Source organism: Monopterus albus, unplaced genomic scaffold, assembly GCF_001952655.1.
Source record: "Monopterus albus unplaced genomic scaffold, M_albus_1.0 scaffold145.1, whole genome shotgun sequence".
NCBI classification, from domain to species: Eukaryota; Metazoa; Chordata; class Actinopteri; order Synbranchiformes; family Synbranchidae; genus Monopterus; species Monopterus albus.
The window spans coordinates 940,922-967,502 of record NW_018128025.1 but is presented as its reverse complement, the minus strand read 5'-3'; the positions used below and the strand labels follow the sequence as shown (position 1 = coordinate 967,502).

Genomic DNA, 26,581 nt, shown 5'->3' with positions numbered 1-26,581 from the left:
GCTGGACCGTGGCCTGCGGCTGCAGCCACGGTTGAGCCTCAACTTTTAGAGGTCTGTGTCTGTGGGCTATTTGCCAAAATATACACTAGGTAGAATGCCTTACACACACTTTTGTGATGTTGCACTCTCTGTATGACCACAAAAGAAAACTATACTGATTTGAAATTCTGAAAGCAACATTTATTTCATTTTTTTAAACCTCATTTAAAATACAAAATATTTTGCAGTATTATATTGTAGAGTAAACCATTTTGACAGACTTTCATGCTTCTCATGTAGCTTAAACATTATCCAGGATTTCATATACTGCATGTCCTACTGGATGTCCAGTCACTTAGAACTTTGTCTTCAGTATTCATGCTCCGATGTGCCAGTTCACATATCTGTTCATGCCAGTTCTGTATGCCTATGCCCCAAATTATAATTTTACTTTTTTTTTCTTTAGATCACACCCCTACAAAGATGTGTCAGGAAACGTCTTAGGATGACAGATGTCCAGTGTGCTGCATTCAGACACCTGATGTTGTCCTAATATAGATTCACAAATTTGGTAGAACTGATACATCCTGTTTAAGTATGTATCTTATTATAAAAAAAGACAGAAAAGGTGCATTAATTGTCAGAGACAATGCAGGTGTCACAAGAGCTCAGTCACAAGGTAAATAATATTATTTGATACCTGATAGCCTAAACATTTGAGCCAGAAAATTCACCTGGCAAGTTCAAAATAATAATAAATTCCACAGCAAATGAAAGAGTGAAAACTGTAAATAGTCTCATCTCACGCAAAGCCATTTTGCCATTCCCTACCCATAATGCAGCAGAAGTCAAGCTCTCACCTCTGACCTCAACACTCAATTCAAGCCATTATTTACAAAGTAATAAAAATATCTACATGTAGAAAGCTGACACATTGCAACCTAAAAACTTGATGCAAGTTATGATAAACCAGACATGAAAATGTTCACTGAGGGCAAAAAAAAATGTCTTGCATCTCCTGTTGGGATCAGACTGCTTGGTGCACATCTGAATTATAGACTGTTACTCAGGGAAATAAAAAAGTGATAGTATATACTGTATATCACACACGCTTTAACACAGTAGCATGCATGTTCTGCAAACACACACACACACACACACTCTCTCTCTCATGCAGCCAAACATTCACACAGAAGCTTCATTCATTTACAGTAATACAAGACTCACAGATAGCTGCATTTAGAATGTGACAACATACACAGATATAAGGTTAAATGCTTAAATCAATGCCACCAGTGTGTTTACCATTTGCAGTGAAACAAGCAATAGCTTCATTCACATAAACAGATGCACCATTTCCACATTCAGTATCAGTACGCATTTATCCAACTACTTCATTTCTAAGTGCTACTAGTAACAGTAAGTTCCATTCTTTAAAGAGTCTCTACCAGATAGTGAGTCTGGTTCTCACAGGCAGTTACCTGGTGAGTATGTTGGCAGTAGTTTAGTGCTACTGAGCAGCAGCTCCTTCTTATAATGAATGAGTTAGAAGGAGAGAGTTGGGTTCCTACACATTTCTCACATTCTGTATTTTCTCAGTATTAAATTCTTAGTGAGATGGTGTTATTTGGTGCACTTCTTGTATATGCTGATGACAGCTGGATAATATGATTGTCAACAAGGCCATAGCAATCTATAGCTGAAAATAATTCCTCACAATTATTACCAGTGTACAACTGTGAAAAAGGTCATTTTTGAAATCCACTTTTTCCAGGTTTTCAGTGTAGGAACCCTGGACCCCAAAAGAGACTCAAAGAAGCTGCTGCCAGGTAACAGACCCACAAGGAGATTTCATACTACTCTAACTACAGAGTTCATACTGTAATAGAGAGTTGTAGTTTTAATGTACCCTTATGAACAAATTCATCATGGAAATAAGTAGAGCTTATTTACCCTGAATGTTTTATTTAGTTCTTGAGCAGATAAGTAAGAGGAAATGCTATGTTGGGATAGTGGTCAGTTCTGACCATGCCATGATCGCCTAAAACAAAGGCTTGCACAGTGGCCGCAATTCAGGGTGGAAGCACTCAACAGTGATGTTGGCTCAGTCTCTACTCCTATTTGGTTAGTGCTCAGTAACAAGAACCATGGGCTTGATGTACAGGAAAAGATCAGGAAAGCATAGCAAGAGCAAGGTTGGGGTAAACAGATCAAATCAGTGTGGGAGTTCTGGGTGGTTTGCGTGATAAGCAGTGACTGAATGCTGAGTGTTTCTAGTCAGGTTTCCAGTGACTAGAAATGGATTGACATCCCAACCTTGAAATATACTTTTATTCATATTCGACTACATATGCACAAACAGTTCATCTAACTCACAGAGACATACACTATCTTCACACATCTCACAGCAGTGTTTACAAAGACACTGCAGCCATATTTCCCTCTGCCATTTAACACACTCTGAACAAAAGAACAATAAAAGGCATACCCAGTCGCTAGTACTGTACGTGTGCACCATATACAGTCTAAACCAGGGGTGGGCAAACTTTTTGACTTGCGGGCCACAATGGGTTCTAAATTTGACAGAGGGGCCGGGCCAGGAGCAGAAGGATGGAGTGTTTGTGTTTGTGTGAACTAATATAAATGACATATAAAAGCCATTACATAAAAGGTTTTCCACCTAGAAATCTAGCCCAGTTGATTTTTTCTAAGTTCTTCCACTGTATAGATATATGTTTAGTGTGTTTGCAAAAGATTTAATATGGCACTAAAATACACACACAGCCACACTCTGGCTCAGTCTAAGCAAGGAACTCCTTTTTGTACATTCCTTTGCTATTCTGCATATATTGCTTTCTCTCTACTCTCTTCACATCCGTTGTTTCAGATCTTCTGTCAATGATCATGGGGTATGTGGTTAATGGTCTTTGCCATTTTGAGTGTGTGTTGATCAGAGGTGGTCACAATGTGACAAGGGCTGGCAGGTTTGGAGATACAGGCGTGGCAGCAGTCCTGGTGACAAGGTATCTGGGGCCACCGAAGTGACAGCCACCATGGTAAAAATTAGGTGTCCACACTGACCATCACCTTAGCAAGTGTCACCACAAAGATGGTCACGTTTGCCAGGGTGACAAAGAGTAGCCATCAGAGCCAGATGTTAGACAAACGAGTTCATGGCATTAACAGGTGATGGGGCTTCTGAACTCTCGTTGCCTTCATGTGTGTCTTTCTCTTTCTTGCCGCTGTACTGGCCAATGAAGGAGCCATCCTCATTGAACTGTCCATCCCCACCCTCCCCGTAATCTACAAGGCTGTCATCACTCTCATCACGGCGCACCGTTCCATTGGATGGTGTACGGCTGCCCTTCAGTGGCTTGTGGTCCTCTGTGTCACTGCAGCAGGAGGAAATGGTAGTGAGAAAATAACAAATGCTGGTTGCTTTTTATATTTTTTTCTGCAGTGGTCAGAAACCCTAGTGCCCACACAGAGGACAGGCTCTTACCAAGCATAAGCAGTTTATATCCCCCTTTTCCACTGCACAAGTGCACCCTGACACATACTGTCTACTATACTGTGGCAGCATGTTTTTATGCTGTCTTTTGTATATAGTTTGGTTTAGCTCAGGTGCACTACATGTGTTCAAAAGTGACACCACACTAATGCATTATAACAATGGAAATCCTGGTACATTAAATGTCATGGTACAGAACTGGTACAGTGGATAAGCTCAGCTGCTATATAGTATGTTCTATAGTGTTAGTTCTGTAATGGTTTAAGCCCAGGTGCTGTTAAGAGTCAGGGTTAGCAACCACAGCTGAAGAGGATCTTTGCACATGCGTGCTGTTCCTTTACAATATTGTAACTGCATTAGAAGGCAATTCCTGAAAGGATTCCAGTCCATGTGTTTTCAATTCACATGCAGCAATCCAAAATGCAATTATTTAGCCAAAGACAAAGTCATTATTACCATTTATGTCCTGGTTTTATGCTCCATTTGTTTAAAAACACCTCCCTCTTCTATTCAAGCTCTATATACAGGCTCATACTGTACATTCTACTTTCAAGCTCAGTGCATTTGTGCTTGAAATAATTGAATTAAATGATAAAAATCACTAAATGATGGAAGCCAGAGAAATAAAAGCAGTGATATTTAATGCTAAAACGTATGACTAATGTTATAACTGTTGTGATGTTGACTGTCTCATAGCGATGAGTATGATAACATAATAAAGGTAAGATTGATGTGCTTTGTCCTTGAATCTAGTCTTACTTAAGTGGAAAAATTAGCTTGAGATATTTTAATTGGTTGTGTGAACTGCATGCTGGTTTTACCACTTCTCCTCTTACCTTTCCATAGACCTAAATCCCCCAGAAAACAAAGATAAAAATGGAAGGACACATGAAAAGCAATTCGTGAGCTATAATGAGTGACTTTTCTTTTATGAGCTTCTCATAAGCACAAACAAAATATTTCAGTTTTACGAGACAAAGCATGCACATGGAAACATTTAAAGCACAATGACATCTGCAGTAATCGCTAAATAAAAGCACCACACTGTAGCAACTAAATGTTGACACACAGTAGCCCTCTAAAGCCCTGACAAGCCAAAAGCTAGATCATCAATTCACATTTTTAGAAAAAGGTGAAAATGTGATGAAAAACTAAAACTACTAATGACATTTTCTCCACTTGTTTTGAGACCAGTTGGCAAACAATTGACTTGAGCAAGAGATGAGATTGTGTTAAAATGGACATCCAATATTATACATTATACAAAGCTTTTTTATGGCCAGTGTGTGGGTGAGTTGATCATTATAAGGGTCAACACTGAGCTGTGTGGATTTTGTCTTGCCTCTGTGGAGTGTTTGGTAATGGAGTCTGGTGGGGAGAGTGCCTCTGCAGCCTGGTAAAATGTTCTACATACAAACAGTCAAAGTCAGGACATAACAAAAGAAAATACATCTCATACACTATTATTACTGCTGTCGTCCTGTCCCTGCCATATACTAGATTTTACTGACTGACGAATGATTTCTGTGTCATCTCTCTCACCTGTATTCTCCAAATGTCCCATCATCCTCCTTCATGGGCTGGATCTCAGGGTCTTGATGTGCATCTTCTTTCTCTTTCACTGTGGATTACACAATTCTTTTTTTTCAAGTTTCTACAATGTGCATTTCCTAATTTCCAAAAATACAGTATCTAGTGATATTATGTGCATTACCTGGATATTTACCACCCTTGTTCCTCTTAATGAAGCACACTATGAGAAGGACCAAAATAAGGAGAGCCATGGCACACATCAGTCCAATAAACCAGCCCTGGGTGGCGATGTCTACCTGTCGGCTGGGTACAGCTGGACACACGCAGAAAAGTGGGCAGGAAAGAAAGACGGAGATAAAGTGTAAGCATGACTGTCAGGCCAAATTTAAATCTAGGCTTCTAAAAATGGCATGATCTGTTTCCTTCATGCTGGGCAACACAGATTAACGGAGGCTGAAATGGAATTTTAAAATGGGTTAATATGCAATGATCATTTTAGGCACAGAAAACATGACGACAACAAAAAAATCAAAAGTCACAACAGTTAAATAATGGACCTTTTAGTGATGATTTTAAATGACATGCATCAGACCAACTTAATGGCAACTCCTGACATGCTTATAGACTAACTAGCAAACTACACTGCTGGACATTCATGTCTGAATGTGACAATGTACGTCTGATGATGACACTTCATGTACAAAGATGGGACAGGCAAAAAGTAAATACATGTACAAAGACCACCAATCCTGAGGCATGCTGCTTCACCTGGCACAGAAACCAACACTTCGTCTGTGCTGTGGACAGTTGGGTCGGCCGGGTCTCTAGCTACCACACGCACCCGATAAGACGCCCCTGGCTTTAAACCTTTTACCATATGCGAGTGTGAACTGTTTACCAACTCCTTTTTCCAGTCCTCTTTACCTAGAATCGGTGTAGTGGATGGAGAGGAATAAGATTCAAGAAAATAATTATTTGAATGTTAGTTTTGAAGAGTAAATTATTACAGGTAAGATACTGTAACTTCAATCATAGACAGTCAATCAACACAATCTGCACAAATGTTTTGAGATGACTGTATATACAAACTGAATCCTTACTGTTCTCTACAATATATTCCACATATACGTTCTTATGGTGTCCAAAGTATTCCCAACTGATTACAGCACTGTCCTCCGATACAGACGTGTTAACTGTGCCAAACGCAGGGCCTACAGGAGGCACTGAGCACACAAGACAGAAAAAATATATTTATTGTAACAATTTTAGAATGTCACATGATTTTTCAATGTATTAAATATAAAATAAATATGCAATAAACCCTTTCAAATATTAACAGGGAATCAAAATATGTATTTCTTTGTCCATTTCCATGTTCATAAAATCTTGAGGTCAGTATGCTAATGTGAAGGACAAAAAATGGTGTCTACAAAAACTTATAACAGGTCATAGGTTACATTTAGTAGGCTGTCCATCCCACCTAGTATGTACTGCAGTTATTAGGAAAAATATGTAATCATGCAGTACAGGCCTTTTTGTATCAACACTAAGGAACAATTAGAGGAGTGCTGAGCCTGTCACGACCTAGAAGACATTCACCAAGTTGTCTGTGCTTTACTCTTCTTTTGTGCTAAATTAAGACATTTACTGAGATGGACCATTTTTTCATTTGCATTTTGCAGCACTGCATTTGTGTGTTTTATTTGGTAGTAGTAGGGGGCGCAGGGAGTGATTGCACCCTTGTGAAACAGAGAATGTGGAGCCTGAGTGATGGGAGAGGTTGGGTGAGGGGGCTCTGTGGGGCCTGAAAGAAAAAAAGGAGACAACACACGTACACGCTACAATGGACAACAAACATGGTGGGACACCTCTCAGTCCTGAGATTTAGGGTTAAATTAAACACCTGGCACCAACATTGTATTTAAAGAAACAAAACAAAACACTGCAGCATGCATATTATGTGGTTCAAATCACTCGCATCACTCTTGTTCATTCATATACACAATCTATCAGTTTGCCATCAGCAGGTGAAAATGTGTTAGTACTAGATGAGAATAAAAGGCATTCATGAGCATCATGCGAGAGATTTCTAATGAAAAAAATAATTTAAACAGAAAAAGGTAAAGACCACCAGCACAGCTAATTTTAGTGCATAAAAATCACATAGTGTATTTTAGACTTTGTTACAGTAAAAACTTCCTATTCTATCATAAAAGGACAAGCGTGATTGCTTGCAGATGCCATGGAAGTTTAACACATTTAAATCCTGTTTGTCCGCATAGGGAGTTTGCAAACATGTTAACTTAGCAACATGCGAGGAAAAAAGATAAATATAAATAAATTTTGGTTTCTAATAACTGATAATATACATAGTTAGCATGCAGGTACTTCCATTGGCAAACTCAGGTTACCTTTGCCTGTCTCTAGAGTTGGCCGAGTATGAGCTTCGGAAAGAAGAGAAAGAGATAGAGTGGGCGTAAGAGGTGGAATAAGGAATGCAAATGAGCCTTGTGATACTAACTTTCACAGGAACATCTGTCTGGGCACTGCACTCATTTTGGTGGCTGACATAATACTTTGACCTTTCTTTGCTATTGCTGTAATTTGCATGAAGCTAAATGCTCAAGTACACAGGACTCACTTGTGTTCATGACTGTGAAGGCCTCTTCCGTCACCATGGGGCCAGAGCCCTTGATTGTCTTTGCATTTAAGTAAAACTTATAGAGCATGTTGGAGTTTAGGTTCCCCAGGTTGATGGTGGTCTCATTGGCTAGAAAGGTCATGATCTTGACCGGTCCCAATTCACTGGTGCTGTTCACTGCAAAGACAGAAACAACCAGTGATGGAAAAAAGACAGGATGAAAGAAGAAAATATGGGGTTAGGAATAGCTTTTCATTTGCATAAATGTTGCATAACACTCTTACAGTACACAGGTAGCATGTGAAGCTGCTCTTAAATCTACCTGGTTGGTATTTCAGTGTGTATCCAATGAGGCGTCCATTATGGTTCAGTGGTGGGCCCCATACCAGAGTGAGAGAGTCCAAACTAGGGTGGATGACATTCAGAAAAGAAGGGGGCCCTGGTACTAAAAAAACAGAAGCACAGTTGCAAACAAAACCACTCAGCATTGTACTTTAGCAATGTATATAGTAAGTGTAATGATTTTTAATTGAGTGTGTGAGAGCATGTTTTTCAACAATTGTCCTTATATTTTGCATTTAAAAAATCTGCTTTATTGACAAGACAGACATTCAAGACTAGAAGATCCTAATTTTTCTATACACACAGTGCTCAAGGCCAGCAGAGCCATGTCAGACAGTTCCTGTTATACACACCTCCCTCTGGTGTCTCAAAAGTCTTGCTGGGACTTGGAAGCCCTTCTCCTTTGCTATTAAGAACTGTGACGAAGACACTGTAGAGGCTGTAAGGCTGGAGGCCTGGCAGACGTCCCTTACTATGGTTCCCACTGAATAATAAAACCTGCTCCTTCTGATCCGTTTCCTCCTCTGCCTCAAGCAAGCCACGTTCACGACGGTAGTACACCTACAGGAAAGACACGCAGAGTAACTTTTAAGTCTGATACACTGCTGTTTTACTGTTGTTTCCTAAAGTTGGCCTCACTAATATGTTGCCACACAACTGGCTTAGAAAAGGAATGTTTCATAAAGAAGTCTTACAAAAGCTGTTTATTTTGTGAAAAGCCTGGTTTGAGTGAATATTACAAGACTAATCCAGGCCTCGCCTTCAGTGGCGGTTCTACATTGAATTACTCCCCGGGCGAGACCCCCCTCTGAGCGCCGCCCCCACCCCAGTAAGAAAAACTTCTCTCTCAATTGCACAAATCCTTCAACAGAACATTTGAAAACTCTGAAAACATTTGAACTCTCCTCCTGCGCCCCCTCCCCTCCCCTTTCCACCTCTCACACAGCTTCTTTGCACAGCACCTCCTCATCAAGCAGGGGCGCCACATATGATAGATAATAGAAAACTGCTTAGCGGCGCAGATTATTTTCTTTCCAAGTGCTTGTGCTGCCCCCCACGTGTCATGAAAAAATTCCGCCCAGGGCGGCTGCCCGGTTCGCCCATGTCAAAAACCTGCATCTTTACCAACCAAAACTTTGAATGATCAAACAGGACACCAGCTACATATTTTATATAAGAAGTTAGAGTACTTTGTATATTATTTGTATGCAACATTTCTGTGACAGCTTTAATAAACTGCCAAAACAAACCACAGTGTATTTCTATCTTTTGTTTTAACAGAATTTGTTTTCTCATCTAAGCTGCTAAATTACATTTTTTGTTTTGTTATTTTTATTTCTTAGCATTATTCGTCTGTATATTGTTGGTTGTATTTATAGTTTGTATTGTAGCCTTATGGTTTGAACTTTTTAAATAGTGTATTTCTGAAAGACTGCCCCTCATGAGATAATTGACAAAGAGATGTGTAAGCTGTGCTTACAGGCATTCATTCATAGATTTACCAGCAGAAATGAAGACATAATGCATAAATAACCACTTATCAAACAATACCTTGTATCCCTTTAGCTTTCCCCGTACTGAATTGGACAGTACAGGCTCCCAGTGTACTTCTGCTAGCGTACCATTATGAACAATGATCTGAACACTATCAGGGGCAGACAAAGGCACTGTAAAACAGTGAGAGAGAAAGAGAAGCAGTTTGTCAAGATCTACAGTGATGGAGTACTACATTTGTCTTCCAAAACCAAATCTATAGACAAATACTAGTACCATTAAGTGACTCAATATACTGTACATGCCTGAACATGGTTATGCAAAAAGGATCAAATTCAGTAGTTAAAAGTGGGAAAAGGTCATTTTTCAATCACCCACCTTAGAAAAAAACTGGCAACAGATACTGAATAAACCCCCACACAAAAATGTTTATGTTGTATTCAGTGCTTATGCAGTGAATAAATATGTGTTAAAAACTATTATTCAATTCACTCACAGTCTTCTGCAGAGTACCCAGTCACTACTTCAGCCTCTGGGCCACTGCCATAATCATTCGAAGCTTGTACTTTAATTTCGTAGGGCACAAAGGTGGGAGTTCCAGTCACAACAAACTGGGAAGCATTGACTACATTCTTCGATGACCAGGCCTCCTCCACATCCTTCTGTCTCCACTGCACTACGTACTGCAAACCAGGCCCATTGGACTGAAATCCTGTCAGCGGCTGTACAGAGAGTCATTTTAGTAATTCTGTATCAGTATCTTATACTCATGAGTGTGTCTTGTATAGGTATGGAACTACCAGCATATTCTATCCATACACTAAGTCACTTATAGGCTTAATTAGCCCACAGCAATCAGAAATCAAACAATTAAACACAGCCTACTGTCCAGGAGATGACCAAAGTGCCAGGCTCAGTTCCTACTCCCCGAACACCCGATGGATTTTCATCAGGAGCTGGAAAAACCCAAAAAAAATGATGGCACAATCTGAGAACATTTTTAACATATACAATACATTATTTTCTGCTACGTGACTATGTTCATTACCTGCAGGGTTGGTCCTGTATTGATGTGAAGGCAGGCTAGGCTGGCTGTAGCCAACCTGATTCAGAGCCAGCACTCTGAAAGAGTAGTAGACGTATGGAGAGAGGTTTAACTGGGCTGTGGTGCTGGTTCCAGGAACCTCTGTGAGGTTGATCCAAACTCCTGGTTGGTGGAGCAGATCCTCGTACTGGATTATAAACTCTGGGGAAGATTAAAAGATTCAGAATTAATGAATTTGTTGAAGAGAGGCAACTGTCTCACAGAAACAAGACAAAAGCTTTATTGTTTATCATTTCTGTGCGCTAAGTTAAAGTTTTCTGTGTATATTCAGCCATGGTGTCATGCCAGCTACGTTCTCGGATTCAGACTTGACAAATCTTAAATGTGGAAATTCAGTTACTGAGTCACTGAGTGTTGTATCTAGCTTTGGCAGTGGACAAGTGCAGTGCAGTCTGATAAAATAGCTGTAAAACTATGCAGAAATACTGAGCATTTCCTACTCTGTATGGGACTGTTGTGTTCATCTCCAGGGATCCATGTGAGCTGAACGCTCCTCTCTTTCTGGTCAGTCAGTTCCAGGTCAGTCGGTGGGTCAGGTTTCTCTGCAGACGTAACAGAGGAGCTCAGGACCATGGAAAAATAGAAAAGCCTCTCTCTGCTACTGACTGAAGCCAGCGCTTGCTACCGTTTCAACAGAAAATGTGACACTTTTTTCCTTAAATACACACCACTGTACAGTAAATGAGCTACAGTTTAATTCACTCTGATGTATACTGATACTTTTGAGCTTAAAAATTAGCTTTTGATGTCAAGATTTCATCATTAATTTAATTATTTTTCTTATTAAATGTCCAAAAAGTTAAATTAAATAGTAACCAAAAGTAGGCAAGAAGCAAATATAACATGAAAACAAGGCCAGTCTGCATTTCATGAGTGCTCTACTGTATGATCACTGTGGATATGTGATTTATTAATCCTTTTTCAATAATACAGGAGAAGGTTTGTAGAAATTGTTATTATTTTGTCAAGAAAACATTATTTCCTATAGTTGCATTTAGAGCAATTAAACATACTACAAAGACACACAAGTGTTTTCACATCTGGTTGATTAGAACCTCAGAAACAGAACTGAAGGCTGAGTGAAGACAAAGAAAGCTACACTGTGGGCACTGTTTACCGTAGGCAATAGCTGGAGTAGGAGTTGCCTCTGTAACAGCGAGAAGCAGGAGTAAAGTGCAAGAAGAGGATTAGATGTTAGTAACAGATATTTTAGAAATGGCAGAAAAGCAGGACAGTCACTATGGTAATACAAAGGTAATGATACAACTGAAGCCTGTTGTTACTGAGGAGTAAAATTTATGGTTTCATTGTACTGTACTTGAAAAACCAGAACAGGGTTTTCAATCTGACAAAAAAATAAGTAAATCAGAAACTGGACAGTAGAGAAAAACAGAAAAACAGTCAGATATATTACAGTTTTTAATTTAATCCAGAAAACCCTTTGTACATAAGAATAACCTCTGCCATATGGTTTAAACATACCAATGACGGTCAGCATGGCGCTGGCTGAGTCCTGGTCCAGGGTGGTATTCATGATGCAGGTGTAGGTGGCCTCATCTTCATCCGTTACATCTTTGATGGTCAGGCTGTCCGTGCCCACCTCAAACCTGAAAGTATTACCAAGCAAGATGATTTTTCCTATGACATGTTTTAACAGTGTGAAGATAAAATGAACTGTGTGCATTCTTGATCTGCTCTATATTGTACCTCTCATCATCTGGCAGTTCTCCATTGTCTTTGAGCCAAGTCATGGTGGGAATAAGTGATGGGTCGTGTTTGACTTTACACTCGAACACAGCGTTCATTCCTCTCTGCACCACCTTGTACTCCAACTGCTTCAGTATACGAGTGGGCTCTGGAAGACAAAAAAATACAGCTTTATGGCTACATGACTTGATGCCTATATGAGCCTAAACTATTGTCTCTAATAAATTAACAGGCTAAAAGTTGAGCCACCAATCTTGCTGCCTGTGTGATATGTCCATAGCTTACCTTTAACCTCGAGGTAGACATGGTTCTCAGTAATCCCCAGGTTGTTCGTGGCAATACAGGTGTAGTTTCCACTGTTTAATGGCTGGGCCACATGAATCTCCAGTGTACCGTTCTCGTGTATTACGTATAGATCACCATTCTTAATGCTGGTCTGACTGTCTTTGAACCTGCAGAGAAAATGGCAAACAACACTGATCTAAGTACAGTACATATGAGCTTTGAAAAAAAAAAAGCACAATTTGTTTTAAACTTTGACACCACGAAATGTCTCACTTCTGTCTTAATAAAATCAAAAAGCAATGACCATCTTCAGGATAAATTATATACTGTAGATTACAGCATGAATTGGGCTGCATATTTCTGTCCAAAAATGATTCGTGCCTGAGAGTGTGGCGCCCGAACCCGATCCAGACCCAACAAGTTGACTATGTATGTTGTTTTCCCATTATTATTAAATGAAGCAGACATTTGAGTGCTCCTGCTATCTAGTCCAAAGTTTGACATAAGTGTCCGAACCCTGGGGTACTGATGGGCCTGTCAGGCTCTAGTATCGGTACAGTAATCTTTTCAACATGGTTTTTGAAATGTCAGATTTATTTAAATAAATAAATAACATTATCCAATGTCCTGACTGGAATCTTACCATGTGATGGTTGGTATTGGTGAGCCAAAGGAGGAACAGTGGAGTAATGCAGAGTTGTTGGTGATAACCTGGTACACTTGGTTGGGTGGAGTCAGCACTCTTGGTGGTTGAGCTATGGAAAGAAGTGCCACAGTTTCTAAATCAGCCCTCACTGTATCTCACCTATCATGCACAATGGCTCACAAAATTTTACCAGAAAGTGAAAATATGTTTCCAGCTTTACAGACGCTTTAACTCACCAAGTACATTGACAAAAGCATTGGCCATCAGGTAGCCAAACTCATTGGATGCATTACACTGGTAGACAGCACTGGACCCTGACTGCACGCTGCTGAGAATCATTGTGTCATCCTCCACCTTGCGGGTGTGGTCCTCAGGAGCATCTAGCACAGGACCAGAGACAGAATATGCTTTCGAAGCTCAACTGTCATTGCAATTCTGCATCCTCTTCTACATAGTTGGTTGCTATTGTTTACATTAAATACAGAAGTGAGTAAATGTAGTGTACTTTATTTTTGAAAGCATGGTCTCATTTTACTCACTCTCTATGGGAACTCCATTAACAAACCAGGTGATTTTCGGTTTTGGTTCTCCATTTACCCGACACGTCAGGATGCCGGTCTCATTCGGGGCAAGAATCAGGTTTCTAGGAGCGCTGACCCAGAAAGGAGCCGCTGGGGATGATGAACAAAAATAAAGATTCAGAGCAAGATTCTTAAGAGAGTATGACAAAAACGTTTGAGCTGACTTTGAAATACCTGTATTTTTATTTGGATATTTAACCTAATCACCCCTTCTAGTTGTAAAGTTCTGCTATTGCTACCAACCCCAAGAAAAAAAGCTTAAAAAAATAAACAAAACACTAGCAAAGATTAACCTGGACATACCTTTGACAGTGACCTTGATGACATGCTGTGCAGTGCCCATGTTGTTTGTAGCTGTGCAGCGGTAGTCACCGGCATCATCTTCATTAACATTAGAAATCTTCAGTGTTTTTTTGAAGTTATGAAAATACACCCTGCTGCTAGGCAGCTCACCTCCATCTTTCTGCCAGGAGATCTCTGGAGTGGGCCTGTCATAGAAGTCATTTGGTGACATTTTATGAAAGCCCTGGCATTATACTTCTTCCATTAGGATTACTTTTTCCTCAGTTATGCCACTGTAACATCTGATAGTAAACAAATCATTAAGCTAAGATAAATTATGATACATTTTACAGCAAACTTACAAGCCCTCAGCGATGCATTCCAGCTCTAGAGTCTCCCCTCTCAAGACCATCTTGGTGCTGGTGGGGCCCAAAGGCAACATGAAACCAGGGCGACGCTCCCCCTCTGGGCTGTCTGAACACACAAGTACACAAAACTGCAACATTGGACTTGAAGGCTGTTGTTGCCACAGAAGCGTAGAAGGCAAAAACATAAAGCCATTCACATTCTTATGACAGACAGAGGTCAAAGATACACTGCTGATGAAAAGTGATTTGCCAAAGCTGATAGAAGGGAAGTCAAGATGAATCTGCCTGCAAGGGGTAGTCACTGGGTTGTTGACATGGCATCACATGGGTGCTTGGTGGAAACAACCCTCCCAGTCAACACATCCCTCAGAGGTTCCTTATGGAAGGATCAGGATTTTCTCATCATTACTTAAAGTTTAGAAGAAAAAAAAACCAAATGGCCTTTCTATACTTCAGGAGGTAGAAGAAGAGCAATGCGATGTTAGAATAATAATATGATGTATTCATATGTGGCCATCTTGGAAAATTATTGAATGTATGCTTGATGGAGCACATCAGGGGCTTGGGATACAGATGTGTATTTGTCATGCCAGGGGAGATGCAGTTAGCTGATATTTAATGGTATGAATATACAGGCAGGTAATTTGCTTTGGATTAAATATTGTCCCATTCATTGTAGTCAGGACTGTTTTAGTTATATTGAGCAAAATTGCACGTTTGTCTGACATTCTGTGCTTAAACCTTTTATTTGCACAAGTGAACTTCACATAAACCTAACCAGGTAAAAATGGGAGAAAACTGAGGAAGATTACATGCTAATATATTCACAGAGGAGGGGATTGAGGCCAAGTTAAAGATGAGTGTGTATATCGGGTATGGTTGTGCCAGGGAGTAAAAACAGGGCTGGGTTCACACTGAGAAGTGCTGAATGGGAATAAATCAGCTGCACTCACCACTATAGAAATCAGTAACATTGTATAAAGCAGCCAAAGTCTCATTCATTGTTTCCACTGTAATATAACAGAAAATCATAAGCATGCAAAAATGGGAAATAAACAGGCCATGCTTTATGGTACTATGGCTATTTCCTGTTTTAATTAAGGAGCTGATAATTGATTATAGGAAGAAGGGAACAGATGTCTTACCATTATACATTAATGGAGTATGTTGAGACTTTCACTTCTTGGGGGTCCACATTGAGGGGGACCTAACCTAGGGAGCTAAAGTCTCAGGGCTGGTGAAAAAGGCCCAGCAAAGACTGCATTTCCTGAGAGTTCTGAGGAAGAACAGTATTATACAGAGTCTGCTGACGTCCTTCTATCGCTGCTCTATTGAGAGCATCCTCACTTACTGTATGGTGGCCCAGAGGACAGCGCTTCAGAGGGTTATTAATATCGCACAAAAGATTGTTGGCAGCCCCTTTCCTTCTCTGAAAGAACTACACAGCTCCCACTGTCTCAAAAAAGCCTATAAAATTGCAAAAGACTCATCTCACCCTGGTCATTCTTTGTTTGAACTGCTGCTGTCAGGAAGACGGTACAGATCAATTCAAACGAGGACAAACAGATTTAAAAAGAGCTTTTACCCAACTGCAATAATGGCATTAAATGCTGAATAGGCAACAAGGAATATATGCTTATTATGCATTGGGGGGGTTATTGTAACATTGCATGTGTATATGTTGTGTGGGTTTTTAGCTTGTTTACTTTACTTATCCTTTTATTGATAGGGTTTATGTGATTGGATGGGTGAGGCACTGTTAGGATGGCTTTTAAATTGTGTTGTACATGTTGCAATGGCAAATAAAGTTTAACCTATGCATTAGCTTGTGAAAACACAATGTGACACTGCTAGAAGCATTTTATAAAACTCAAGACAAATAAAATACCGCAAACAAAATTCATCTAAGTCTAAAACAGGTTTGCATGAGCAAAACATGGAACTGAAACAAAGAAGTAACACAAAATCCCATTTATCACAAAAACATGGATCTTATGAACTGTTGTACCATGCAAAGTCTTATAGTTTTTAATTTATTATGAGAAAATTATGAGAAATTAAGACTGAAATGCTGAAACTAACACATTCTCAAGTTTAAAATGAATTTTGAATGAAGCTTTTAAGAACAGTGATTGATTTCAGCTGATACCAACTTGGTCAGCATTTGACTTACTGGTCAGCACAGTGACTGAGATGGGCTGTTTCTGCTGGATGGTCTGGGTGTGTGGAAAGCGAGCATAACAGATGTAGTCACTCCTGGTGTCTTCTGGAAGAACGCTGGAAAAATACAAATCTCCATTCAGGGCCTGGGACACTCGTTTATCCAGTGGCAGCCTCTGAAAATCTGGACAGAGAGAGTGTTGGACATGAATAAAGAAAAATTTATCAATACCTTGTTTAATTTAGTTTTGCAAAAAAAGATCATTACTTTCTCATAGGGTCAGTAAATATTCTGGGGGGGTCTATTAAATCAATACTCAAAAATAAATAGCTCATGATAATATCACCATCACTCATTGTCATATACAAAAGGAAGCAAAAGTAGACAGACATACAGGTAAAAGGGTTTCCCCATAATCTATAGTGACTGAATGATGAATACACATTTTAATCCTTTGTTTATGAAGATGAAATCCTTACATCTTTGTATTATGTGTGCAGTTGTACACATGCAAAATGACTCACTGTTATCCATCCAGAAGATGACAGGAGGAGGCAGGCCAGCAGGGGGTCGGCACTGGAGCACTAGGGAGAGCCCCATTTGAACTGTGATGGCCTCATTTCTCTCCTTTGACCACAAGGGGGACCCTGCGAGGCACAAATATCAAGCAAAAGTAATTAAGGCTTCCCAGAACCTAACTACACCACTGTTTTCAAAGTGTAAAAAAATAATTACTATACTGTAGTTGGAGCTCAAGCCATTAGGATATAATTTAATTATGAGAAGTCTTACTTGACTGTCTGATGACGATGTTGTTGGATATGGCGGTGCCGTGCTCATTGTGAGCTGTACATTGGTACGTTCCCTCATAGGCCTCAGCCTTTTCCTCACTTATGTCAATGATCAGAGTTCCTGAACCGGGCTTCATCAGGACTTTGGAGTCTTTCTCTACATCAAAGTGGGTCCCATTTCTTGTCCATGAAAAGCTAAGATCAACAAGAACAATAAACACCACTTTATCTTCCACGCTAGAAGCTTTAGTAGGGCCAGTTTGTTCACATCATCAAAAGGCACTGTGGATCAGGCAGACTGATTTCAAGCACTGATTTCAGCAGGGAGTTTGGCTGATTCTAACACATTTGATTTGGAGGCTGGTGCCACATCTAAACTGTGGCTAAATCACACTTCCAGGTGTTTCTCAACCAATGGGTCCCCATGACGACAGTTGCCATGGCGATTGATATTTTCACACTATTCTAGAATAATCTGCTGTCAGAAAAAAAAAAAATCTATCATTTCACACTGGCCCATGTAAACCGAACAGAAGCCAGATTGCTCCTTTTTATGAAAATCTCAGGTTAAATTTTTAGCGCATCACAAGATATTGTTTCACTGTTTACAGAAGAAACCAGTGAAATTGTCTTATTTAGTGTTAACTGGGATGGACACCTTCATACTTTTTGTTTGTTGCCCTGATAAACAAGCATCAATGGGAGTGGAGGAAGTAATTCACACCTCGGTTTTGGCTTCCCCTTGGCCTCACAGTGGATGACGATGTTCTCCCGTGGATCAAAGATGTAATCCTTTGGGGTCTGTAGCGTTATAGTGGGGGGTTGAGGTACTGTAGAAATATGAAGGGAAGCACAGTTCAAGCACATGCATACTGTACACAAACAGCATAATGTAAACCTAACACACCAGAGCTTCCATTTTTAAACAAAGGCTGTGCAAGCAACATGCAACAAGCAGCCATATTCAGCCAAACCTGACAGTCAAGTCATCTGAAGCAGAAACACTGACAACTATTTCACACCTGATCTGAAGACAGTCCATTGAACCGACAAACTCAGCACCACTCCAAAACAAGCATGTTACATTAAACAGTAACAGTGTTGAAATAACTGCATGCACAGCTAATATTGCTCAAACCCACACAGGCAAATGAATAAGTGTTAAGAGCAAACACTCCCTAGAAATCACAGTAGCATTTGCACCAACTTACATCCTTCCAGTACTTTAGCTTTTTGTCCACCATGACACACCGTACCATAGAGGCAGAATATTGAGGAAAGGTGTTAGTTTTTGCAAGGAATAAATATGTTCAGGTGAAAATGTTGCACTTACAGGTACTATTAAGCATTTGACTGAGCCTGCCTGGTAAGGATAAGCTTTTCCACTTTTTTGGGAGTAGCTTCAGTTTTGTGAGGCAGGTACAATAAATGCAAGAACTGAATTGCATTTCGTAGGCACTGTCCAGAATCTAATGCCAAATCTAATGCCAAAACATGCAAAGCTAGAACATATAAAAAAAAAAAACTTTGACTACTAAACTACTGCTTTTTCTGCAGCTCTTCTAAAGCATTTGCAGCCCCATAGAAGCTATAAATCATTATACCTCACAAAATGAAAAAGTGTTGAATAGAATTTGCATAAGTTTTCTTAATTTACAGAAGTGAAGTCCATACGCCATATTCATATTAAGTGTAAATGTGATAATGATAAAGACAATACTTACGATCAAGAGGCACTTCCAGTGCTGATGTCATGTGACACAAGAGCATCAATATCACAGCCCTAAAGTTCAGCACCCACTTCCAGTTCCTGTCCATGGTTGGGTGCATCATGGTGAGAACCTTTTTTCCGAGGGTAGTCAGTAGGGTGAAGGCGTCTGGATCCACACTACAGAGGTTAAAAAAAAACAGATGAAAAACATAATATATTATTGCATAAGTTACTTGATATTGTGTTTTTAAATGTATATGCAGTACAGAAATTATAGCCCAAGACAAACATACATAGTCACAGGCCTTAAAATAAGTGTAATGTATTTAAAATTGGTGACTACAAATGAAAGATGTGTGGGCAAGGGATAGATATTGTATTTTGTCTGAGTTACAATGTAAGGTTTACTTTGTTTTTCTACTAAGTATACAGACATTCTCACAACTCAACATCCAAAGTAGGAAGTTACATCAAGCATTGCATGTAGCTTAGCTATTGGACCGCCTATCATTTGCCAACGTATAGACTCTGGCAAGTCAAAACAAACCTGGTTCCAGTCCAACTTAACTTAAATAACTTAAGCACTGTGCATTTGTCTGTCCTTTTTCTGGTTATTTACCTTCTCTAGTGCAGACAGACCAATCAAGAGACATATAGTAGTAATTTAAATGTAGGGTTTTCAGAAGCATTTTGGTTACATAGCTTAAAATTCTCTTGGCAATGAATACATTAAATGCACTGACAACATAAAAGAAAAAAAAAAGTTATTTGCAGAAGCAGCAGGGCTGAAAAAAGCCTGACCAATAATTTCACTCATCGCAAGCAAAATCACTGGATGGCCTACCTGCCTGTCAACCTAACTTCCTACTTGCATGTGCTCTGCCCACGCACTCAAAGTGCAAGCCAAGAGTCTGCCACAAGGTATTGCAGATGCAGGCAGATGTATTATTGCTCTGTTTTGATGGCTAAAGCCAGCGAGATATGGCAGAGAAGGTACCCACAGCAGCTTTCTTTCGCAAACAGAGTCTGTTGTTACAGATCAGGCCTTCCACTTTGAGACATGCTGTATGAAAAGAAGTTGGATGCTGCACGAAGTAAAACCAGAATTAACACTGGTGTTGTTTTTGAATGATGGTGACAACTGAGAGAGCAAAAGGGGCTGAAAAGTGATTTCTGCTGGACAGGCATTTATCTGTTTTGTTTGCGTGGCATTTGTTATTTTTCTGAAATCTGTAAGTAGTAATCAGGCAGTGAGTGTTGTTTTTGGAGGAGTGGCTTTGGAGAAAAGTCAGAATGGAAGGGTGGGATTTCTTTGGTTGTCTTCTTTCAAAAATCAAGCTTCCTCTTGTTGGTTTTTCCTGGATTGCCAACCCTATCTTTAACATAAGCATTAGTTCATTCACTTCATTATGTAATACTATGTTGTCTAAGTGTAGGAGCTTCATTGTCTCCTATATTATATAAAGAAGAAATACATATTTAGGTGGCATTTGTGGAATTATTTGCTGCTAGCTGGATTCACACTGCATTGGTCAACACCAGATAGCCACTAATTGCTAAAACATTCCATGTGGACCACTAAGATGCCCTGCCTGCCACGTGTTTGCCTGTAAGCATATGGCATGTGAGTGCACTTGGCTGGAACAAACCTATCTCAGCTGCAGACATAGCTCCACACAGACCGACACATGCATGCACAAACAGGCCACATTAGTGGACGCATCCTCATCAGCGTGTCATTATGGATGAACTGACATAAATGCAGACTCATAAGCGATAGCTTCTGTTAAGTAGTGCATAACAAAGACACAGATTGATATGTACAGCTGTCACAAACACACAAAATCATGTTGGCATTTGTGGCTCCTGTGAACTGCATCATGGGGAGCAGGAAATGATGCATTTGTTTTTCGCTGTCATGACCTCTGTTTTTCAACATCTGTAAGAGTCTGTCACATGTACATTAACAGGTTTTAACGGATTAGCAAATTGGTAATACATGCCTGCATCAATGGCACTGATACATTCCTGTATAGTAAATATACTTTTCTGTCTTCTACAAAATATATACTTCAGCCTGCCCAATCCAGGGGCTTTGGAAATGTCTAATCAAACACAGTCTTTAAAATGTCCACAAGATTTCTCCCCTATTACTTAATTTTATTCATGAAGATTCGTACATCAGCTGGTACTTTTTTTTATACTGACAAAGACTAGGCTTCATTTCTTAGAGCCTTGTTGTCGTTAAGTGACTTGTTGAAAGAGATATTTTCCATAGTATGAGCAGGTTGAATCAAAGTAGCCAAAGAGAGACAGTAACTCCTGTCAGCAGTCTGAGATGGAGTTTGAAGTGTGTCAGCAGTGAGCTGCTGTCAGGTAAATAGCTCAGTCTGATATCTTTGTAATTCATGAATATGTCAAGGTACGTGTATATGGAACTTTTGACTAAAAGGTAATGAGTGACAAAAAGAAAAGGGGAGATGAAAGAGAAATGGAGCATAATGTACAAATGGGTAAAAATAAATAAGCAAAAAGAATGGGGAGGAAGGGGACAGAAAAATGCTAAGGGAAGATAGAGGATGTGTGAAAAATGAAATCGGGCATCAATTATTTTCCTGGTCAAGGCCTAAAATGTGATAATAGTGAAAATCTGATGACACTATCAGCTAACATTTTTGAGTGGTATCAATCGTTTCATACAACTCTGCCAGTTATATTTTATGTATTAATATAATCTGTAAAAATATAAAATAAAATAAAATAAAAAATATAACACTTCATTTATTATCTGTTCTCGTCCTGGTTTCCTGTTTTTATGTTTGACCTGGGTCACATCTCCAGAGTGGCAGAGAAGAATTAACTGTCTTAGAGTAAGAAAGAAAGAAAGTCACTTTTGGCTTCTCCCGTTTAGGGGTTGCCACAGCGAATCGTCACACTGACGACTTGCATGTTGACATTTGGCACATGTTTTATGCCGGATACCCTTCCTGACGCAACCCTGATTTGAACCCGGGCTGCAGCGAGAGCGCTGCACCTTAACCACTAGCCTACCAGGGACGGCCTCAGAGTAAAAACCAAATAAAATACAGTTGACTTCCCGAGCACAGACACAAAGAGAAAAAAAACACACATACATAAAATTTGTTGCCATATGCAAATGTCAAGCTCACCAACACACTAATGCCACAGTGTCTTAATGTGCAGTCTGCATAAGAGAACTTGCAATCTGTTTTGAAAATTTAATATAAGATATATTTTCCTATCCAGGCTGGGACACAACACACTGACCACACTACACAGAACTGCAGTTGCTTTCTTACAGAGTGTCTCCAAGGTCACTAGAATAGGAGCTGTGAACCATGACAGTGCCCACAAACACAGGAACAGCAGCCTATGCAAAGCCAGTGTAACAGCCAATTCACTGCTGACATTTGGTGTGATCCCTATACCCCATCTTATGCACAATTCTTATCGCTCTTTTTTGTAATATATACAATCTGAACATATCTGATATGAGATTTCCAGGAGAATTTGTCATCAACTATGACACCTAGAAATTTAATTTCATATACTCGTTCTATATTAGCTCCCCCAATTTTCAAATGAAGTTCGTTATCTAGTCTACGATTCCCAAATACCATAAATTTAGTTTTATCCATATTCAGAGATAGTATATTACTATCACACCATTTCTTTATCTTCTCAAGTTCCTGTGAAACCTGTCCCGATAGTTGCTGTAGGTTATCCCCGGATGCCCATATGGTAGTGTCATCAGCAAATAAAACCATTTTCACTAAATCTGAAACCTTGCACATATCGTTAATGTATAATATGAATAATTTAGGTCCCAAAACTGAACCTTGAGGCACTCCACATACAATGTCCAGATTACTCAACTGATATTCACCCAACTTCACAAATTGACGCCTTTGTGTCAAATAACTACTAACTATGTTCACTCTCTAGACGTTATGGCGGTCAGTAGAGGTCAGTCAGTTTTTAGCACTTTTTCCACAGAAACCAGGTTCATGCTATGGCTGAAAAAAAGAGGAGACCTGTGAGAGTGAAACACAAAAGTAAAGTTGAAAGGACAAAACAATCTCTGTAGAGCTGAAGGGCATTGCAGAGTCAACTGATACTTCTGTGAACTCATCACTATTAGTGACCTCTTTCACATTCAACTAGCTGTGTTACTGTGTTAATATGAAAATACTGATGGTAGCAGCTTTAAATTAATACTGTAGCCTTGGATGGGAATTGGACACAGTGCCTGTAAAGTAGGAATGTCCAGTGTAAAGAACTGCCAATGGATATTAGACAGAGATGTATTGGACATCATGAGAGGCACAAAGACATGTTAACATACCAGTACTCTGCTGACCCCACATAGAAAACTTCAACCTCTACTCTCAGTCTTTGTCTCTGAATCCATCAGTTAGATGACTTTATGGGCAGACTGCTCCATTCACCTCATTCTCTCTCCCTCCTTGAAAAAAACTGCATCAAGTTGCCAGTCTGCTGTGAACAAAGCCCATTGTAAGGTGAGAGAATGGCCTTAAATCTTTTGAGCACAGTTGTGACTAAACTTTTTGATTTGAAAGAAAAAAAGAGGTAGCATTTCCTCACTGATCTGCTTTGAAAGATGCCATTCACGTTTCATATCTTTTTTACAGCATTAAATATTACTTACTAAAACACATTTATGCAACAGACAACAGGTGGATAATGTTGTACTTTTCATTACTTGGAAGGTTAGGGGACACAAATGAGGGATGGGAATAAAGCATTCACTCTCATTTTAAAGCGGAGCTATGTAGGTATTATACAAACTGTATTTTCAGTCAAAAACTAGACACTGGGAAATGCAGAGGTGAGGCATGGAGTTTATTATTATAAGAAATACCAACTTCTAGTGAGGATGAGGTAATGGCATACTTGGATTCTTGATATAGTTTTCTTATTACTGGTGTTAATTACTTTAGCACCAACTTTTCTCTGAGGCTTTGTGAATTGCTGATGGTCAGCATGTGCCACGCCATGCTCCCCTCTCCAATCCAAATCTCTACAGCCACCCTACAGGGCCTATTGTCCCCCTGTGTTATTTACTACAGGGATAACGCTGAAACAGCAGGGATTTGGATGGGGTGGATAAAAAAAAGTCCTCAAAAAAGCAAACAAACAAACAAAAAAAACCCTCAAAATACAGTATGTAGCCACTGTTCACCTGGGTATAGTTCTTTACAAGTTTCAAAAGAGTATAGTTTTTAAAACTGAGTGTGTGGCATGAGTGTGATTGTTTAAGTAATACTGTAAATGTGCTGTATAACCATCCATTGTAAACTGATGTTTTCTCTTACCATTTTAACATTTAGCCAAGTTCTCATTCAAAGAAATGACCCTTGAAAGAATACATAAAGCTTGTAGGACTCTTGATCATGATTCACTGATATGATTTCTACCAGTCTGTCCCTGTGTAAAGTGTATGATATTGAGACACCCACTGCCTGATAAAACGTTTTAGATTATTTTTCTTGTTGCTGTCTATAATTGTTTTGAAAAAAATGTATTTGCGGAAAAAAATTAACTGGTTTGACATAATGCTAAAAAATAAATGCAACTACAAATTAATGCCTCATTTCCTATAGTATTTTAAACTAGGACTACAAATATACTGCCATTTGACAAACAATTACATACTCTATGAGCAATTAATATTTAATACAATTTATACACTCAAACTCTAAACAGTGGTTGTGTTAAAGCCTTCCAGGTTACACAATTGGACTGAATTGAATATGATTATTGCCTTAAAAGAAAGCACTGGATACACCCATGCCATTACTGATACTGTAGCTGCCATTATCATCTGCCATCTAATTTACACTGCTGTAAAATTTGCACACATTTTGCTAACCATATAGACCAGTTTCTTGGCTGGGTGTTTGCTGTGTGCCCATGTGCACGAGTGTGCATGCTTGCTTCACCTATCTAGGGTCATCTCATCAAAAGCTGTGGGGTCAGCCACACTGGTAGTGTGCTATGGCTGTAGTGATGCTGTGGTACAACATCCGTACCCAGGTAGAGCGTAGCCCCAGGCACATTCACCATGGCCCCCCCAGTCCACCAGCAGGCAAGGCTGATGATGCATGGATCTTAAAAGTTGGCCACCTCAAACTGGTGCTCAACAATGCATCCAGGAACAGTCACTTTGAGCATCCTTTCTCCCGTCACCTCAGAATAAACTGAGAATCCAACTCAGCAGTAAAGTCCATATTCCAAAGGGAATAGTCTGGGGCAGAACACAAAAACAGGAGACATAACCAACCTTCAGGAACATGGAAACAGGCAGGGTATGGTGAAAGTATGAACCAGCATCTGACTGAGGGGAGTGAGGAGAAAAAAAAGGCAAGAAACAGAAATTAACAAGCAACAGGTAAAAGCAATGAGAGATAATCGAGAACCAGAATCAAGCTGAGGCAGGTGAGATGGCAAAAACAGGAAGCACATACAAAATAATAGTACAAAGCAGGAAGCAAGGCCAATAACTCTAACAACGCTAGGCAATAGCATGCAATGTGGCCCAGCTGTGGGGAGCACTCGTCTCGCTGTCGTTCAGCTGTTCTCCCACTTCCTCGTGGTAGTAGTGGCGTGGCAGTGACCTGGCAGGCTGCCTCTTCCTCAGCAGTTCCTGGCTGGTAGACCACGCAGTGACCAGGACCTGGAGCCCCACCTCGGTGCACAGGCAGTGGTCTCCCTGCAAGCTCCAGGGCTTCACCCAAGGTTCTGGGGTGGGCCAACTGGATGTCCAGTCTGAGCTTGTCAGGGGCACAAGGGCCTGGACAAACTGATCTTTCACCAACTCATCCTGGATGGCAGGTGACATGAAGGTGTAGGCCTGCCAGCCCAGGCTCTTGTCGTAAGCTAAATTGCAGAGGAATTCTCCCAGCAGCCAGGCACAATATCCAAACTCACTGCACAGTGCATCTAGCAGGTTGAGTTTGCCAAAGTGTCTCTGAAGCAAACTTACCAGAGCTCCATAGTTGCTCTGCCTCTCTGGGCTCAGCAACAGCAGGCATGGTGGGGCATCCTCCATCAGTGATAAAGCCAGCTGTAGCATCCTGGCATCCTCCAACCAGTGGGCAGTAGCAGCCACCATTTTGAACTGGGCAAGATATGCCTCCCAGCTACCGTTACCAGAGAAATTTGGCATTTTCACACCGGGGGGGTGGAAGAAGATGGCATGCTACAGAGCGGTGCTCCCTATGTGGCCTTCTGGTTGGGTCATCATCGAAATGGGGATCGGTCCCGCTGCCCCTAGCTTGTACTCACCTGCTCGCGGCTTTGGAACAGCCGGTTGGTGCTGGCTCTGGGTCCCCGCAAAGCCGGGGTGGTGATGACTGGGTGTGGTTCATCTGGCTTACCTGGAGGGGAACACTGATTCCAT

General features: G+C 40.2%; 1 protein-coding gene across 19 annotated transcripts in view; it reads right to left on the bottom strand.

Annotated features, from left to right (window-relative positions):
- Nucleotides 1-1,978: 1,978 nt before the first annotated feature.
- Nucleotides 1,979-26,581, bottom strand: part of nrcama (neuronal cell adhesion molecule a) — a 54,950-nt gene continuing 30,347 nt past the window's right edge. For 5 of the 19 annotated variants that reach the window (XM_020614377.1, XM_020614386.1, XM_020614385.1 and 2 more), the window contains 30 exons: nucleotides 19,151-19,314; nucleotides 18,638-18,655; nucleotides 18,151-18,256; nucleotides 17,428-17,621; nucleotides 17,160-17,282; nucleotides 16,648-16,818; nucleotides 14,469-14,580; nucleotides 14,128-14,312; nucleotides 13,783-13,914; nucleotides 13,480-13,623; nucleotides 13,241-13,352; nucleotides 12,598-12,764; nucleotides 12,313-12,460; nucleotides 12,088-12,212; nucleotides 11,723-11,752; nucleotides 11,046-11,147; nucleotides 10,549-10,746; nucleotides 10,386-10,456; nucleotides 9,997-10,222; nucleotides 9,558-9,673; nucleotides 8,360-8,567; nucleotides 7,987-8,109; nucleotides 7,665-7,841; nucleotides 7,435-7,467; nucleotides 6,124-6,246; nucleotides 5,792-5,947; nucleotides 5,205-5,336; nucleotides 5,033-5,111; nucleotides 4,327-4,338; nucleotides 1,979-3,371 (listed from right to left, as the gene is read on the bottom strand). In XM_020614377.1, the coding sequence (XP_020470033.1) occupies nucleotides 3,137-3,371; nucleotides 4,327-4,338; nucleotides 5,033-5,111; nucleotides 5,205-5,336; nucleotides 5,792-5,947; nucleotides 6,124-6,246; nucleotides 7,435-7,467; nucleotides 7,665-7,841; nucleotides 7,987-8,109; nucleotides 8,360-8,567; nucleotides 9,558-9,673; nucleotides 9,997-10,222; nucleotides 10,386-10,456; nucleotides 10,549-10,746; nucleotides 11,046-11,147; nucleotides 11,723-11,752; nucleotides 12,088-12,212; nucleotides 12,313-12,460; nucleotides 12,598-12,764; nucleotides 13,241-13,352; nucleotides 13,480-13,623; nucleotides 13,783-13,914; nucleotides 14,128-14,312; nucleotides 14,469-14,580; nucleotides 16,648-16,818; nucleotides 17,160-17,282; nucleotides 17,428-17,621; nucleotides 18,151-18,256; nucleotides 18,638-18,655; nucleotides 19,151-19,314 (3,922 nt within the window). In that variant the 3' untranslated portion in view covers nucleotides 1,979-3,136. The other 14 variants (XM_020614376.1, XM_020614383.1, XM_020614390.1 and 11 more) reach the window with 14 other exon arrangements.